Source organism: Lutra lutra, chromosome 14 (genome assembly GCF_902655055.1).
Source record: "Lutra lutra chromosome 14, mLutLut1.2, whole genome shotgun sequence".
NCBI classification, from domain to species: domain Eukaryota; kingdom Metazoa; phylum Chordata; class Mammalia; order Carnivora; family Mustelidae; genus Lutra; species Lutra lutra.
Genome location: NC_062291.1, coordinates 55,928,063 through 55,943,949, shown reverse-complemented (window position 1 = coordinate 55,943,949; position 15,887 = coordinate 55,928,063). Strand labels below are relative to the sequence as shown.

The 15,887-nt window shown below is 36.0% G+C and overlaps 1 protein-coding gene across 2 annotated transcripts in view; it reads right to left on the bottom strand.

Annotated features, from left to right (window-relative positions):
- Positions 1-679: 679 nt before the first annotated feature.
- TBC1D12 (TBC1 domain family member 12) overlaps positions 680-15,887 on the bottom strand; it is a 101,337-nt gene continuing 86,129 nt past the window's right edge. For both annotated transcript variants that reach the window (XM_047702049.1, XM_047702050.1), the window contains 7 exons: positions 13,823-13,903; positions 10,743-10,831; positions 9,778-9,849; positions 7,181-7,309; positions 6,805-6,914; positions 3,605-3,863; positions 680-2,541 (listed from right to left, as the gene is read on the bottom strand). In XM_047702049.1, coding sequence (XP_047558005.1) covers positions 2,473-2,541; positions 3,605-3,863; positions 6,805-6,914; positions 7,181-7,309; positions 9,778-9,849; positions 10,743-10,831; positions 13,823-13,903 — 809 coding nt within the window. In that variant the 3' untranslated portion in view covers positions 680-2,472. The remainder of the gene's footprint in view (positions 2,542-3,604; positions 3,864-6,804; positions 6,915-7,180; positions 7,310-9,777; positions 9,850-10,742; positions 10,832-13,822; positions 13,904-15,887) is intronic.

The window sequence follows — 15,887 nt, the reverse complement described above, 5'->3', positions numbered from 1 at the left end:
AGTCTAAAACGTTGACTGCTCTAGATAAAAATAGGATCAATTCCTAAGCTACAATGAGAGCTGTTATCCTGAAGTCAGAGGCTTGAAAATATTAATGCCATTTTGCAAATGTTACCTAACTTCTGTAAAATCAAACAAATATACCCAAGCCAATAACATCATATAAAGATCATCGCTACAAAAGAAATCAGCAAAAATTATGAATATTCTATGACTCTTAGAAAACTATGCCAGTTACTTGGATCTTCTAGGTAAATAATACAATACTTAAATAATACAATGTATACCTGGGCTGAAAGGACAGTGAAGTAAGAAATTATATAGATATAGATATATTTATATAAAACAGACAAATGAAACATTCTATACATATTAAATTTAACATCACCTTGAAGACTTTAGGAAAATTTATTTTTTAATTGAAAATATACTTTAGCCAAAAAAATTCCATCATACACTGACCATGTTGAGTAACCCTATACTGCCTGTATAGGAGATTCAAAGGAAGATACTGGATAATATTTGAGCTGCCAGTACTGTGAGTCTCAAGAGGCTGAAGGACTAGAATATCCCTTGGAAGAGAAATCTGGGGGGGGGAATTATTCCTTTTTTTTCCTCCAAATGTGGTTAAATAAACCAGTTATCCCCGAAGTAATGAAGACTCATTTCAAGTAATTACTCTGCTTACAAGTTTTATTTACACAGTAATTATTAATAGTGGTTTTTAGTGAATTCCTTGTATTTACATTTTATATACACATTTATACTTGAAAAGTAAAGAAACTGTACAATAATAAAAATGAGAAAAAGAAATACAGTAATTTAGGTCAAACTCAGGAAACAAATACACACAAGTTAGATTAAATTTAGGCAGGTAGTATAACTTCAACGAGATTACTGCCAGGGGTTACATTCCCTCTTATATCAGGGCCACCAATATCGAGGAAGTAGTTACCAGAGTTAAAAACGTCATTCTAAAACCTATTAAGACCCTGGGTACTCCCTCAATATGTATTACAATACCAGTTTCCACTAAGTAAGCTCCTAAGATAGGAGTTAACTTCTGAGGGTTCCACTAGTGGTCCCTAGGCTAGAATGACCCATGGGGTAAAAATATATGGACACCATCTGGTCCCATACTCCTAAAGAGGCAGTCACTGAACTAACAAGTTTTTCAGGCTTGTTAGTTTGAAGACTATATACTACTAACAGAAATAGTATGCTCAAGTGTTGTTTTAAACAAAACTGCAAACATAAAAGCACACTGTACATCTAATTATTAACCAAAGAACATGTTATACAGATATCACTTATAATACTCAAGTGATTTATTTTAGGTTTAAGGATTAAATGTATTATAATAAAATTCATGTTGATTTACCAATAATTAATTTCTTTATCCACTATACCATCAAAGTTAGACTCATTAAAAAAAGTTAATTTTATCTTCTTCCTTTACTCTTATTTCCATTGATTAGAAAATTATGCACAGTGTTTTACAAGTCATAGACTTGGCTACATATTAAGATTTCAAATTTAAAACTGGAATTAAATTTTGTTTCTACAGACACTGAAGGAATTTTAACTAAAAAGTTTAAAGTCTTGCCAAGTAACATGCTATTTCAGAACTCTCAGAATTTGTATGTTTTAACTCTTACCAGTGAAAAATCTCATTTATATTCATGGACTTACTTCCAAAATCAAGTCTTCAGTCCACTAAAGTGCAAAAAACTTTCCTTCTACCAGTTAGCTTCCTTAAATTACTAGATGAACAACTTCTTAGACTAAACAGAAAGGCTAAAATTCTTTGAGTGATGGGTATTCCTTAAGAAACAATTTTCCTTCAAAAACAAACAAACATGATACTGTGGAAAAACACCTAAACAAATGTGAAACAAGCTCCCATCAATATTTCCAGTTCCCAGAAAACTCCAACTTGTCCCAGCCTGTGAATGAAGACAACAATTTCAGTGACTTAAATAATCTACAAAGTTGCTTTCTCTTGTTCTCTAATATCTTCAAAAGGTTGGAACTGGAGATGATATTTGTATTCAGGTGTTTATTTCAAATAGTATTTTGGAAGTTGAAGTAGTATTTAACAATCCTGCTCTGACCTCCAAAGTGCTTTTATGGTAACTGTTAAAAAAAGAAAAGATGTAAAAATTTGAATAATCTCCAAAGCTGTTAAAAAAGTTTATTGCATTAAACTTCACTCCAAATTATGGAGTATGAACTAGCCATTTAAACTCTTCCCTTTGTAAAATGGCTCTCCCTACAAAATACTTTTTTATTAATACTGTCAATTGGTTACTCATTTCATTTACTTCAGCCATGGAATTCAAAATCAGCAGTTTCCCATGTCTTGATTCTTTTAGATTTCTCCAACATTTTCTTCCACGCTTTTTACATAAGAAATGAAAAACTTTTATCAAAACATTATTTATGTTTCAATTAGTCTGTTAATTTTGAAGATTAGCTTTTCAGAGCAGGACTATTATTCTTGTCTCCTTCTTTAATATCCTTCATTACAGATGCAAAGACCTGGAAATTATATAAAGGAAAGATTAATCCTCAAAATTAACTACCACACAGATTAAAGAGGTTTAAGTAACTATAGTTTATTAACATGAAAAAGCTTTAGTGTATTTAACTCTATTTTCTCAAATCCTCTTGTTCTTTTCAACCCAATTTTATGGTATACAATTAGATTCCAGTTTTCATCACTTGCCAAATATTCTGAAATTACTACTTGGTAACAGAACATTTTCTAGACGCATATTTTCTGACACTTCCTTTTAGTAAGCAATAAAACTGTGAGCTTATGATGACTACCATCTATCATTCAAGGAGCAAGTGATAATGCTTTTATGGCACTTAACTTAGACTGCCAATGTTTGCTTCCTTAACAGGACTAGGCATCTAAAAAGCCAAGATCATACATTATATTCTTTCTGTTGCAAATCTTTAGCACAAGGTAGGTTGTTTTGTTTTTGTTTTTTTAAGTAGGCTCCATGACACAGAACCTGAACTCATGACCCTGAGATCAAGATCTGAGCTGAGACCAAGAGTTAGACATCGAACCAAATGAGCCACCCAGCAGGTGTCTGATAAAATTGTTCTCTATTTGAAATACCATAGTAAAAAAAAAAAAAAAACCAAAGTTATTGGAGTTACATAAAAATAAAACCATAGCTTTGGATAGGTGAAAGAGGAGAAATCGACTTTAAATTCTTGCCTTTTCAAAGTCAAAAATTATTTTTTTGTTTTTTAATTAGGCACTAACATTTGAGAAATAAGGTATTTTGTTTTTTGTTTTTTTTTTTAAGATTTTACTTATTTATTTGACAGAGAGAGAGAAATCACACATAGGCAAGAGCAGCAGGCAGAGATAGAGGGGGAAGCAGGCTCCCCGCTAAGCAGAGAGCCTGACATGGGGCTCGATCCCAGGACCCTGAGATCATGACCCCGAGATCATGACCCCATCTGAAGGCAGAAGCTTATTAACCCACTGAGCCACCCAGGCGCCCCTGAGAAATAAGTTTTTTATAAGTCAACTGGTTGTTTTAACACATCCATTAGAAGAAGTAGGAAAAGGCCACTCTACCTGAGTCCATTTTTTGGTGCTATTTTGCATCTGAATGGCTGCAATACAGCTGAACAGCTTTTCTGATGTGATATCTTCTGGCAATTTAGTTAGAAACTGTGCTATATGAATAAAGTCCATTTGTAGGAGAATATCTTCATATAATCGGAGGATTCCTAATCCAGTCCTAAATAAAAATTCCTCCCCATCTCTGCAAAATACATCCCAGACTCGACAGGCCAGATCAAGTGGTAGTGATTTGCTATAGAGTGTGAAGATCCTAAAATTAGGGAGAAAATAGTCATTGAAGTTCTTCATTCATTTATTTATTCATTCACTCATTAATCATCTCTATATAAAAAGAACAGTGCTTAATTAGGGATAAAAAGATAAATAAGATACTACTCCTTCCTTCAAAGAATTTGAATAGTGGGAAAATAAGTAAAAGTAACTTACCACCTTCCACAGAGACATGGCCTAACAGAAATTAAGAGTGGCAAAAACACCTAGTGGTTAAGGGGATGGGCTCTGAAACCAGAATGTTTAAGTTTGACATTAGTGTGTTACCTTGAGCAAGATATCCATCCTTGCTGTGCCTCCATTTCCTCATTAGTAAATAAAGAGTACTATTATCTACCTCTCAGGATTGTTTTGAAAATTAAAGGAATAAATGTAAAGTATTCAGAATAGTGCCTGGCACATAAGAAAGGCTCAATAAAAGTTTTGTATGAGGAATCCAAGTATCATCTTTTAGTAACCTAAATACAAAATTGTAATCAGACTTCTCTCTTTTCTCCTCCCACAAACATCTACTGGTTCTTTCTTTCCTTTACCAAACTTTACTTACTACTTCTTTTGTAGCATGTATAGCTCCAACAGAATCACTAAAATGGTTTTTCCCATCCTATCTGACAATGTCTGATTATGTAATTTTTTTTTTTAAGATTTTATTTATTTGACAGAGAGAGACAGTGAAAGAGCGAACACAAGCAGGGGGAGTGGGAAAGGAGAAGCAGGCTCTACGCAGAGGGAGCCCAATGCGGGCTCGATCACAGGACCTTGGGATCATGACCCAAGGCCAAGGCAGCCGCTTAACAGACTGAGCCACCCAGGCGCCCCGTTCATGCAATTCTTTATCCAGTGGAGCTTCAGGGCTGTGCTCTGGTTGGGGAAATAGGGCAGTAGGTGCTAGAGAACTTCTCTTGAAGCTGCCTTGGCAAAGCACACTTTTTTTTTCTCTTTTCAAAAAAAACTAATCTCTACACTCAATATGGGGTTCAAACTTATAACCCTGAGATCAAGAGTTGCATACCCCACCTTTGGGAGCCAAGAGCTCCCAAAGTACACATTTTTTTTTTTACAAAGACTGCTTTATCTGAGGTAGTGCTGATGAAACTTGAGGAAGGAACTAAGTTTTACTACTTACATAGGTAATAAGTTCAACAGAGGCAGTGAAACAAAAATCCATGTCTATTTCTTAAGTAACACATATTTAATTGCATAATAAAAGCACACCCCTGGTAGTACAGAGGATAGTAATTCATTGCTCAAAATGAGAGAAGGTACCAGCAGTACTCACTACTAATTACATTCTGCTCCCTATTACCAAATGTGATACTGGTTTGACTTATGTTCGTTCACACTCCTCCAGACTGGCAATTGAGTATTTTTGCCCCTTCTCTACAGATTTAGTATTTGACCTTGGTCCTCTGGGTCTCATAACATAAAACTTTTCTTCTCTCCATTATCTTGGGGCCTTCCCAGAGGAACTCTAATGTTCCCAGTAGAAATGGAAAAGAACACACTGAGGCAGCACCTCTTTCTGCCTCGGGTTCTGTCCCCATCCTTTAATAAAACCACCTTTTTTGGGCATCTGGGTGGCTCACCTGGTTAAGCAACTGCCTTCGGCTCAGATCATGATCCTGGAGTCCTGGGATCGAGTCCCACATCGGGCTGCCTGCTCAGCAAGGAGTGTGTTTCTCCCTCTGACCCTCTTCCATCTCATGCTCTCTAACTCTCTCTCTCAAATAAATAAATAAAATCTTTAAAAGAACAAACAGGGGCTCCTGGGTAGCTCAGAGGGTTAAGCCTTTGCCTTGGGCTCAGGTCAAGATCTCAGGGTCCTGGGATCAAGCCCCACATTGGGCTTTCTGCTCCGCAGGGAGCCTGCTTCCCCCCTTCTCTCTGCCTGCCTGCTTGTGATCTCTCTCTCTCTCTCTCTCTCTCTGTGTCAAATAAATAAATAAATAAATAAATAAATAAATAAATAAATAAATCTTTTTAAAAGGGGCTCTCTGCTCCGCAGGGAGCCTGCTTCCCCCCCTCTCTCTGCCTGCCTGCTTGTGATCTCTCTCTCTCTCTGTGTCAAATAAATAAATAAATAAATAAATCTTTAAAAAAGAAGAAAAAAAAAACAACACCTCTCTTGCACCAAAAAGAAAAAAAAAAAAAAAAACACTGAAAAATAACTAAGTTTTTTAAAAAGCTTAAATAAAAGAAAACCCAAAAAACTGGGAATATAGCATACTTGGTCAAGGCCATTAATTATTTTTCTATAGTGAAACTTAGTCTCATTTACAGGAAATCCACTGAATTTGATGACTGGGGTTTAAGGTTTGAATGTTTCACATGTACTTTTAACACGCTATCTTAAGATAATTGCTCCATCCCTTTGGAAAATTCACCATCCCACCATTCTATAATCAATTGGTGACGGCTTGCAAGAGTCCTCGGCAAGGAAGAACTGTAAGTACAACGTTGAGAAAAAGGCACTAGCACCTAAATAAAGCATCACTCCTCTGTCAAAAAGCAGGATAAAGCCTTGAAAAAAACAAAGCCCTCAGTAAAAAAAAACAAAACAAACCAAAAAAACATATCATAACTATCTAAGCTCTTGTGTGTTAAGAATAATAAAGAAATAGCTCTCTCCTGAGCGTAGCATGCACCCATTGAAGGAGATAATCCATGTAAAACACTCTCACTACAACCCAAGATAAAGATATTATTCCCATTTTATAGATAAAAAACTAAAACACAAACTGAGGGATTCTGACTTCAGTCCAGAGTCCATGTTTTTAATCAAATGCCTCCCCACAAAAATGTCCGAGTTTCTCTATTTGTTAAGGGAAGGAGTTTTTATCTGTATAATCCTGTGCCTGAGATTTACTCTTGTTCCTAAAATACACAAAAAGTTATACTATTTTATTGATGTTATGACTTACCAGTCGATCAAGTATATGTCTGGTGTAAGACTGTAAGATTTGAAATGAAGAAATAGTTTGGAGAGATTTTCTTCAAAAAATACTTCAAACGTTGCAAAATATTTCAACATCTAAAGACAGAAATATCAATAAAGTTACTGAACAGTATACTTTAGAAATAGAGAAATTAAGCCCTTAAAAAATTAAAAGAAAATCTTGCTTAGCACTTCTTTCCGAGTCTTTTTATCAAGCATTTGTAAAATTATAATTCAATGAAAAACTTATTTTAGATCAGATTATTTTGGTCTTGTAATTATTGTTTTTCACTCTCAAAGAGCATTCAGACTATAGAGACTGACAGTCAAAGGAAAACACGATTCCTTCCAAATGTTCATACCATGTTGTGATCCACACGAAAAAAGGCCAGCTGGCATGGCTTATTGAGGAGGTTTGCAAATGCAATGAAGGCATCTGCCTCTTCCAAATTGAGAATGAGAACTGCTGCTATGAAGGACATCCCTTGGACCTTCAAAGAAAAGAAATTCATCAAAATGTGCTTATAATAATTCAATACAGTTTATCTTATTGTATTCCTTAAAAATTATAAAGTGGTATTAAAGTAGAATTAACCAAGTTTTCTTTTTGTCAATGAAATACAGAGAACCTGTCAATAACTATGAAATCTCCCTAATCTTAAATTTTTTTATTTATGTGTTATGGTTTAAAAAGATTAGGGAAAATTTTGGAAAAAAAGGAGAAAGTATCAGCTTTTACTTGCTACAAAAGCCTATCTCCATGTACTAATCTCACTTTCATTTTCTCTCACTCTGAAGTCTTTCAAAGTAGAGGACATTGAAAATCTGGTGATTGTCTTCATTGTCACAGCACATCTGTCTGAGATATAAAGTGAGGAACTAAGAATAAAAGAAATGTATGAAAAGTGCTACTGAAGGTCTAAGACAGAAGAGGTGGTGGGAGAGTGGAACTAGGCTGGGTTCCTGGAAAAGCAGGATGAACAAATAAGAAAAAAAAAAAAATCCCAAGAAATTAAAAAAAAAAAAAATGTGACCAAAGACACATAGGACCAGCCCAGCTGGAGCACAATCTTGAAATTGGGAGAACTTAAGTAGGATGCAATTCCAACAGTGAAATGCCTTGAGGAAAAAGCTCAGCTACACAGATGCTTGTTTGTGAGTTATGGACAACTGTTGTACATTTTTGAGCAGATAAGTAATATGAACTGCTGCTCATTGTTTAAAAAAACTTCATCAGGCACTTCTGGTACAGATTTGCATAACAGACTTACACAAAAACAACACTAACAGTATTTACAATGAAACCGCCCGTCTCTTTTTCCCAGCCAAATGTTTTCAAGGTTTGCCTGCAATCATTATTTCTACTTTCTCAACTCCCTTTGAAGTTTTTATTTCTTGCAGACTTCAGTTTGGATTCCCACTCCATTACTAGCTGATCTTGAAACTCCTCTTGCCAGGATAAGCAATAACTTGTAAAACCCAATGGGCACTTTTCTACCCTCTTAGAATTCCCTTTGCTTCTGTGATCCAGTATTTCTTTGTTCTCCTCCTACTTCTCTGGCTTCTTCTGTGTACTCTTTACAAAATCTACAGTAATTCCCTATTTGATTTTCTAAAGTATAAATTCCATGAGGATAGAGCCTGTGGCAGGCAGAATAAGTGATAAGTGCTACAGCACAAATATGGCATAGTAAAGGGGGGAAGTGCCAAGTTTGGGAATATGGTAGGTTTTATATTAAAGAAGATGGTCCAAGTAGTCCTTATGGAGAAAGTGAAATTTGAATGAAAGATCTAAAATCCCTTGCTCATGTATTATGTCACAGAATAGTCAAAACATTATGTAATGTTCACATTTTTTAAAGATTTTATTTTGGGGATGACTGGGTGGCTCAGTTAGTTAAGTGTCTGCCTTTGGCTCAGGTCATGATCCCAAGGTCCTGGGATTGAGTCCCACTTGGGGCTCCCTGCTCAGTGGGAGCTTCTCCCTCTGTTCCTCCCCCTCTACTTGTGCGCTCTCTCTCCAATAAATAAAATCTTAAAAAAAAAAAAAAAAAGACAAAGGTAAGATGAGGTTTCATGACTTCCAGTTAAACATGGCAAACTGAACACTTTTTTTTTTTAAGATTTTATTTATTTATTTGAGAGAGAGAATGAGAGGGGAGAGGTCAGAGGGAGACACAGACTCCCCACTGAGCAGGGAGCCCGACACGGGACTTGATCCTGGGACTTCAGGATCATGACCTGAACCAAAGGCAGTTGCCTAACCAACTGAGCCACCCAGGTGCCCCTGAGCACTCACATTATTCTGTGTTCCCTTCCAAATCCAACTATAATGACATTAAAGAAAAAAATCAATATGAGCCTAGGAAGACAAAGAGATTGGAAAATAATATAAACAGTAAATAAAAATGTCACTAGCATTCCAGAAGTTGTAACTAAATGGAGAATGTTGAAACTAAGATATCTGCAGAGAAGAAAGCCAATAAGCAGCAAACCAATTCTGCCACAAATCTGCCACAACTCCAGAAACTGGAGTGACAGGCCGCTCTGAAATTGGAGGGGTAAGGCTAAAACTGGGATTGGCTGAAAATTTATACAAGGAGCAAATCCCTTCCTCTATTCTATAGGGACAGGTGCCTATCTTCCCCTCAACCCAACATAATCTAAGAGGTTTATCTCCAGAGGCACAGACACAGGGAGGAGGGAATAGGCACCACACCAACAACAGTGGCAATTAATAAAGGCTTACAAATTGAATAATAAAACCCCCAGTAGCTCTCCCAGAAATCTGGCAGGCAGTCTCCCAAGTGCCTGGGAAGATTCCTCTCTGGTTAGTTGATAGCCCCAAGAAAAATAAGACAGAGTGATACAGACATTTGGGAGCTAATACAACATAAGATACTTTGATAAGATAGATAAAATGTTTATATTCAAAAACCAGATTGAAACAAATACTTACATAACCAACATCAGGTCTATAACACGTATATGCCCCTAAGATACTATGTAAGACATCATGATATGGACCACCCTTAGGAGAGAAAAATGAAATGTCAAATACACAAATAACTGTCTATATGTTAATTCCCAAATAAGTAATTTTTAAATAAACTCCAGCATTTCATAAATGAGTTGTTTTAGTTAGTATATTGTGTCACTGTCAGAAATACTCTAAATATGCTCTGTAATGTTTTCTCTAAAGAATTAATAAAAATATTTAATCCTGAACCAAAGAAAAGTCAAATGAACTCACTTGATGGATGCAAGTTATACAGTCTTTGTACTATTTTAAAGATTTCTAGATTTGGTACAATAAGATTATGATGAAAACAGACTGTTTCACTTCATATAATTTTAGCAAAAGGAAACCATCAAGCTACACCAAATTAAGTTTATTAATAATTTTAATCTTAATGGTAAAAATTTTTATTTCATTGTATCAATCTAGAGAAATTCCATGTGAGAAATAAAAAGTACATACAAAATGTAATGATCATTTCTCATAAAGTATAAGTAACTCATGACTGCCTATGCACAAAATCATTTTTATGAACCATTTTTTCCTATTTCAACAGTAATCCTAGAAAACTAAGATTTGGGAAAATGTTCTTTGTATTTTAACAACTGACTAAGTAAGCAAAAATGTTAAAATTCAAATAGCTTTCAGAATAAAAAATAAAACAAAGAAATTCACCATAATGAATAAAAGTATTACAGGCTATGCTAACTACAATGCGTTCAGTCAATGGGTCAAAATAACAGAAATTCCTTCAGAATTTTCCCAATAATTCCACACTTTCATATAAAGGTCTCTAATTTTTATAGTTTTGCCTTCTAAAAAAATAATAGCTATGCATTTGAGAATTCGTTGCCTTGGATCAAAAAAAAATTTAAAAGTAGTTACAGCTGGTTAGAAACCCTCACCTTCTGAAAGATGTAAAGGGATGGAAATGTACGGGATATGTCCAACTTAATTAATTCCAGACTGGCCTCCCGATCAGCAACAGAAACACCTGCATTTGTCAGGTAGATAAAATTAAAATGATTACGGCTATACCCAGTTCAATCTTGTACACACAGAATGATCACATAGCATCGATATGTTACTTAAGGAAAGTTAAAAGATGGATAATCCAGAAATTCAAAGAAACACCACACAGCTTTTGCTGGAACTTAAGAACTTCTTACATGAAGAAAGTATTTATGTATTTATCAGAAAAGTATATGAAAGGTTTCTACTTCCAGTTTTTATACAAGAGCAGATTATCACTCCCACAATAACAATTGTGGAAAACAATAAGTAAGTTTCAAATAGCACAAGGTTTTTAAGAATGCTGTGGACAAAGAGAGAGAGGTCCAGATGATTTAAATCCCAGAAAAAGAAGAGTCTTTCCTAGGTAGCTATTTTTCTTCCTGGAGGCATATGCCAAATCTGGGCCATGACTTTGGGACTGAGTCTGCCATAGACAAAGGTACCCTTGCTTGAGAAAACAGAAACCAGAAGAGATTTCCATGGCCAAATAAGACCGATGTGATAGAATCTGGAGGAGTCTGAATGTATAACTGGTTTACCCCTAATGGGACATCTGTGTAGTGTTAGTGAAGTGCAGAAGCCTGGGCTGGAAAGGCAGAAGGAAATCACCCCAAATTACAAAGCCTTTGGGAGAGCATCTCAGGAGAGGGAGAAGCCTATACGACAAATAAACTACAAAAAATACAACAGTTTTTCCTACCAAGATGTGTGAAACCCATGATGAACTAAGTTTACCTAAAGCTGAAACCTTAGCCTAATCTAGTTCAGTTACTGATTGAACTGAGGCGATAATCCAACTGCCTGACAGAAAACAGCATGCTTCCTCTGCAGGGCAAACATCAACTTCAGTTTATCTACTCTTCTTCTGTAGAATGACTGACATATAATAAAACATTTTAAGATATGCAAAGAAGCAGGAAAATGTGACTTACAATCAAGAGGAAAACAAACCCACAGAAGCAGGCCTGAAGATGAGCCAGTATTAGAATTAAACAAGAATATTAACTGTTGGGGCGCCGGGTGGCTCAGTGGGTTAAAGCCTCTGCCTTCAGCTCGGGTCATGATCCCAGGGTGCTGGGATCGAGCCCCGCATCGGGCTCTCTGCTCAGCAGGGAGCCTGCTTCCTCCTCTCTCTCTGCCTGCCTCTCTGCCTGCTTCTGATCTCTCTCTGTCAAATAAATAAATAAAATCTTAAAAAAAAGAGAATATTAACTGTTAAATGTTAAAGAAAATAGAGGGAAAGGATGGGAGGTAATGTATGGAATGGAAAGGTGAATTTCCACAGAGAAACAGAATCTACAAAAAATATCAGGTTGACATTCTAAATTACAAAACAGAATATCTGAAATTAAAGACTCATTGGACAGATCTAATAGAATGGATATTGGGAAAAAGAAGATTGGTGAAATTGATTATAGGTCAATAAAAATCATCTAAACTGAGGCACAAAAAGGAAAAAATATGTTTTTTAAGTGAAAGATTTGACAGACACTGATAAATGGTCTAACATACATGTCTAAAAAAAGAGAATTGAGGCAGAAGTAGTAGTTGAAAAAACAATGGCCAGGAAAAGTAAATGACAACTGCAAATTATAAACACACAGGTAATAAGAAATCAGTAAATCAGATAGAATACTGTTTCTAATTGGAATAATTCTTCATTACACGAAATTAACTTCTACTAAAGTACAACTTTTACCACTTAATCATGACCAAAATGTCTCAAAAGTAAGTAATTATTTTAATTCTTATACTTTCAAAACTTTATAAAATGAATTCAAAAAGAATTATGAAACAGCTAAGGCCTTTCCAGTGTACAGCTTCTTTTTTTTTTTTTTAAGATTTTATTTATTTGACAGAGAGAGAGAGATCACAAGTAGGCAGAGAGGCAGGCAGAGAGAGAGAGAGGGGGAAGCAGGCTCCCTGCTGAGCAGAGAGCCCGATGTGGGGCTCGATCCCAGGACCCTGAGATCATGACCTGAGCTGAAGGCAGAGGCTTTAACCCACTGAGCCACCCAGGCACCCCCAGTGTACAGCTTCTTACATATTCACCTTCCTTACACTTTTAGTTTCCCAAAAATAGCTGACAGAGCTAACAGGTCTCAGGATGACACTTACATGAACCTTCTCAAAATCAAATCTTCTCTCTAACCTTATTTCGTCAATTTTCCCTAACCTACTATTCACTCTTCTAAAAATAGAATATTCAAGGAATTTAATAAAGTTGTATACATACTCCTAGAAAACCACTCTGCAACACATACCACTTCTCCATTCTAAATCATGTTCATTTTTAGAGTTTTACTTACTGGCAAGAGAAGAATGTTTGCTATCTATGAAGTAGAGCAAATACAGAAAGAAAAGTGACTGGCAGACAAATAGCTCTCCATTATTCAAGGACAAGAGGTGGCTGAATATATTTACCTATATTTAATAAATAATGATAACAGGAAAAAAGTGTCCCTGTCTTCTTCAAAATGATTAGGGAAAAAACTGAGTGGAGGGAAAGATGAGGTCTATGAGTTAATTCAATGAACAAAGGGCTAAGGCACGATAAGAATTATAAATAATGTTTTGGGGAGTGAGTGAAAGCAGTGATTGAGGATATAGGTCATAAGTGAGGAGTGAAGACCATCTATCTTTAAGTTAAAAGTAGGCTTAAAAATATTTCAGTTTTTAAGTTATTAGTCTTACTGTTGTGAATAAATCCTGGGTTCCAAGGTCCAAAAACACAGGTTTACATCACAGCTTCACTGCTTACAAGTTAATTACTTTGAGCCTCAGTCTCCTTTTATATCATTCAGGATAATACCACCTACTTAAAGTGCTACTAACATTTAAGGAAATAATGTTGTAAAGCAATTGCTACAGTTCCTGACACATGGTAAAAATCACACCCGAATCTTCACTGACTGGGTTTTCACCCAGAAATTTGTACTAAAAAAAAAAAAAAAAAAAAAAAAAATCACACCTTCTGCATCATTCTCTGAACTTGTTTCACTGAAGCTTTTCCACCGTTCTTTTGCTCTTGAGAGGAAGATTTCATAAAGTTCTAGGGAAAACAAAATAAAAATTAATAATAGTAGGAAAAATACATTCATATATTTTAACTTTTACCCTTTTTTTCCTGGCCATGGAAAAGGTTCATTTGTAAACCTGGGGCCACACATGGAATAAGGCAGCTTTGAGAGTTAAGTGCCATGAAAAATATATACATGGAACCATGGGATCACTTGGGAGAGTTTTCTAACCCAGGTAGGGGATAAAGGAAGGCTTCTTAGAGAAGTGATGACTGAGCTGTCCCATAAAGAATAAATATGGGACTTATAAAAGAATAAGGTGAAAGAAGGCCTTCTAAGAATTCTTGTCATGGGCAGTCACAAAGAGAAAAGAGATCCTGACTTATTTGCATGAATTACAAGTGATTTCAGGACTTAGATTAAAAGGGGTAAGGGAGTAAGAGCAGATGATAAGGTTGGATGACAGAGGCAAGCATTAGTTGGTCATGGGACCTGAATGGCATGCTAAGGGGATTAGAGTTTATCTACAACTACAAGAGTCTATAGCACACTCTGATCTGTGTCTGTTAAGCCAGCAGTAGTGTTGTGGGTAGGTTGAAGCTGACTGTTTTGCTGAAGTGAAGTTAGAGTTTTGCTGTAATAGCCCAAGCAAAAGATGATGAGGCTTAAACTTGAGCAGTGATAGTGCAGCTGGAGAGAAGAAATGAACATAAGAGATATTCAGAAAGCAGAAAAAGCAAAACTTGCTGAAAGAGAGGGGGAAAAGGCAGACTCATTAGGACTTCCAGGCTTCTGGCTACAGTAGCTGGGTACATAATAATGTCACTGAGAGAATGAACACAGAGGAAGCAAATTTGTGATTTGTGGGAAGGAGGAAGGTGATAAGTTCCATTTTGGACAAACTGGATCTGAAGGCAGTACATGCATACTGGAGAAAGAGTTTGGGATCCATCAGTATACAGTTGATGATTAAAACCATTCATAAGTGTGTTCAGGGAGATTATTAGGGCAAAAAGAAATGAGAAATATGGATTGCCAGGAAAGACAAATATTAAAGGGTAGACACAGGAAGACACACATCAGAAGAATAAGAACTGCACAAAGAGGGGCACCTGGGTGACTCAGTGGGTTAAGTCTCTGCCTTCAGTTCAGGTCATGATCACCGGCATTGGGCTCTCTGCTCAGCAGGGAGCCTACTTCCCACTCTCTCTCTCTCTGCCTGCCTCTCTACCTACTGGTTATCTCTCTCTCTGTCAAATAAATAAATAAAATCTTTTAAAAAATGCATGAAGAAATAAAAGAGAACCAGTTGTCCTAGAAACCAAAGGAAAAGAACATTTCACTAACTATACATAGGACAGGGAGTTGCTGTTTGACACTGGACAAGCTACTTAACTCTTCTAACCTAGTTTTCTCATTCATAAGTGGAGCTAGTACTAATACAGCCTAGGGCTTTAAATATTAAATGAGATAATATATGTAAAATCTTGGAAGCACTTAGATGTAAGCTACAAAGAAGGAAGTGATCAACTATCCAGTATCATATAGCGAGACAAAATCTGAAATTTGCCCATTGGAATTTGTAGCACTGAGGTGATGGGTGACCCTGATGGGAACAACATCTGAGGGTAAAGGGAGCAGAAGCCCAAATGCAGAGATGTGAAGAATTTAGAGAATATACCTTCTAGCTAACAGACTGGATATATGGGAGGAAATGAATTCTGATTTAACTTTTACTCTTAAAAATGGAGAAAAACCCTATTACAGCTCAGGTCTTCCTTTGTATAGCAGGCATCAAAAATGTGGCAAATCAAAGAACTTGATTCTACCAAAACTATTTATTACCACAACTGGAAAGAAAGCAAATAAAATATTGCACAGTGGTCATCCAAATAGCTACAATAGAGAATATACGTATGAGGCAGGAAGAGATGCTTTTGCTAAAGGAGTATCATCATGGAGTAAGAGAAAAATTATTTTTTGGAGTCAGTAAGACCTAGATTCAAATACCAGATT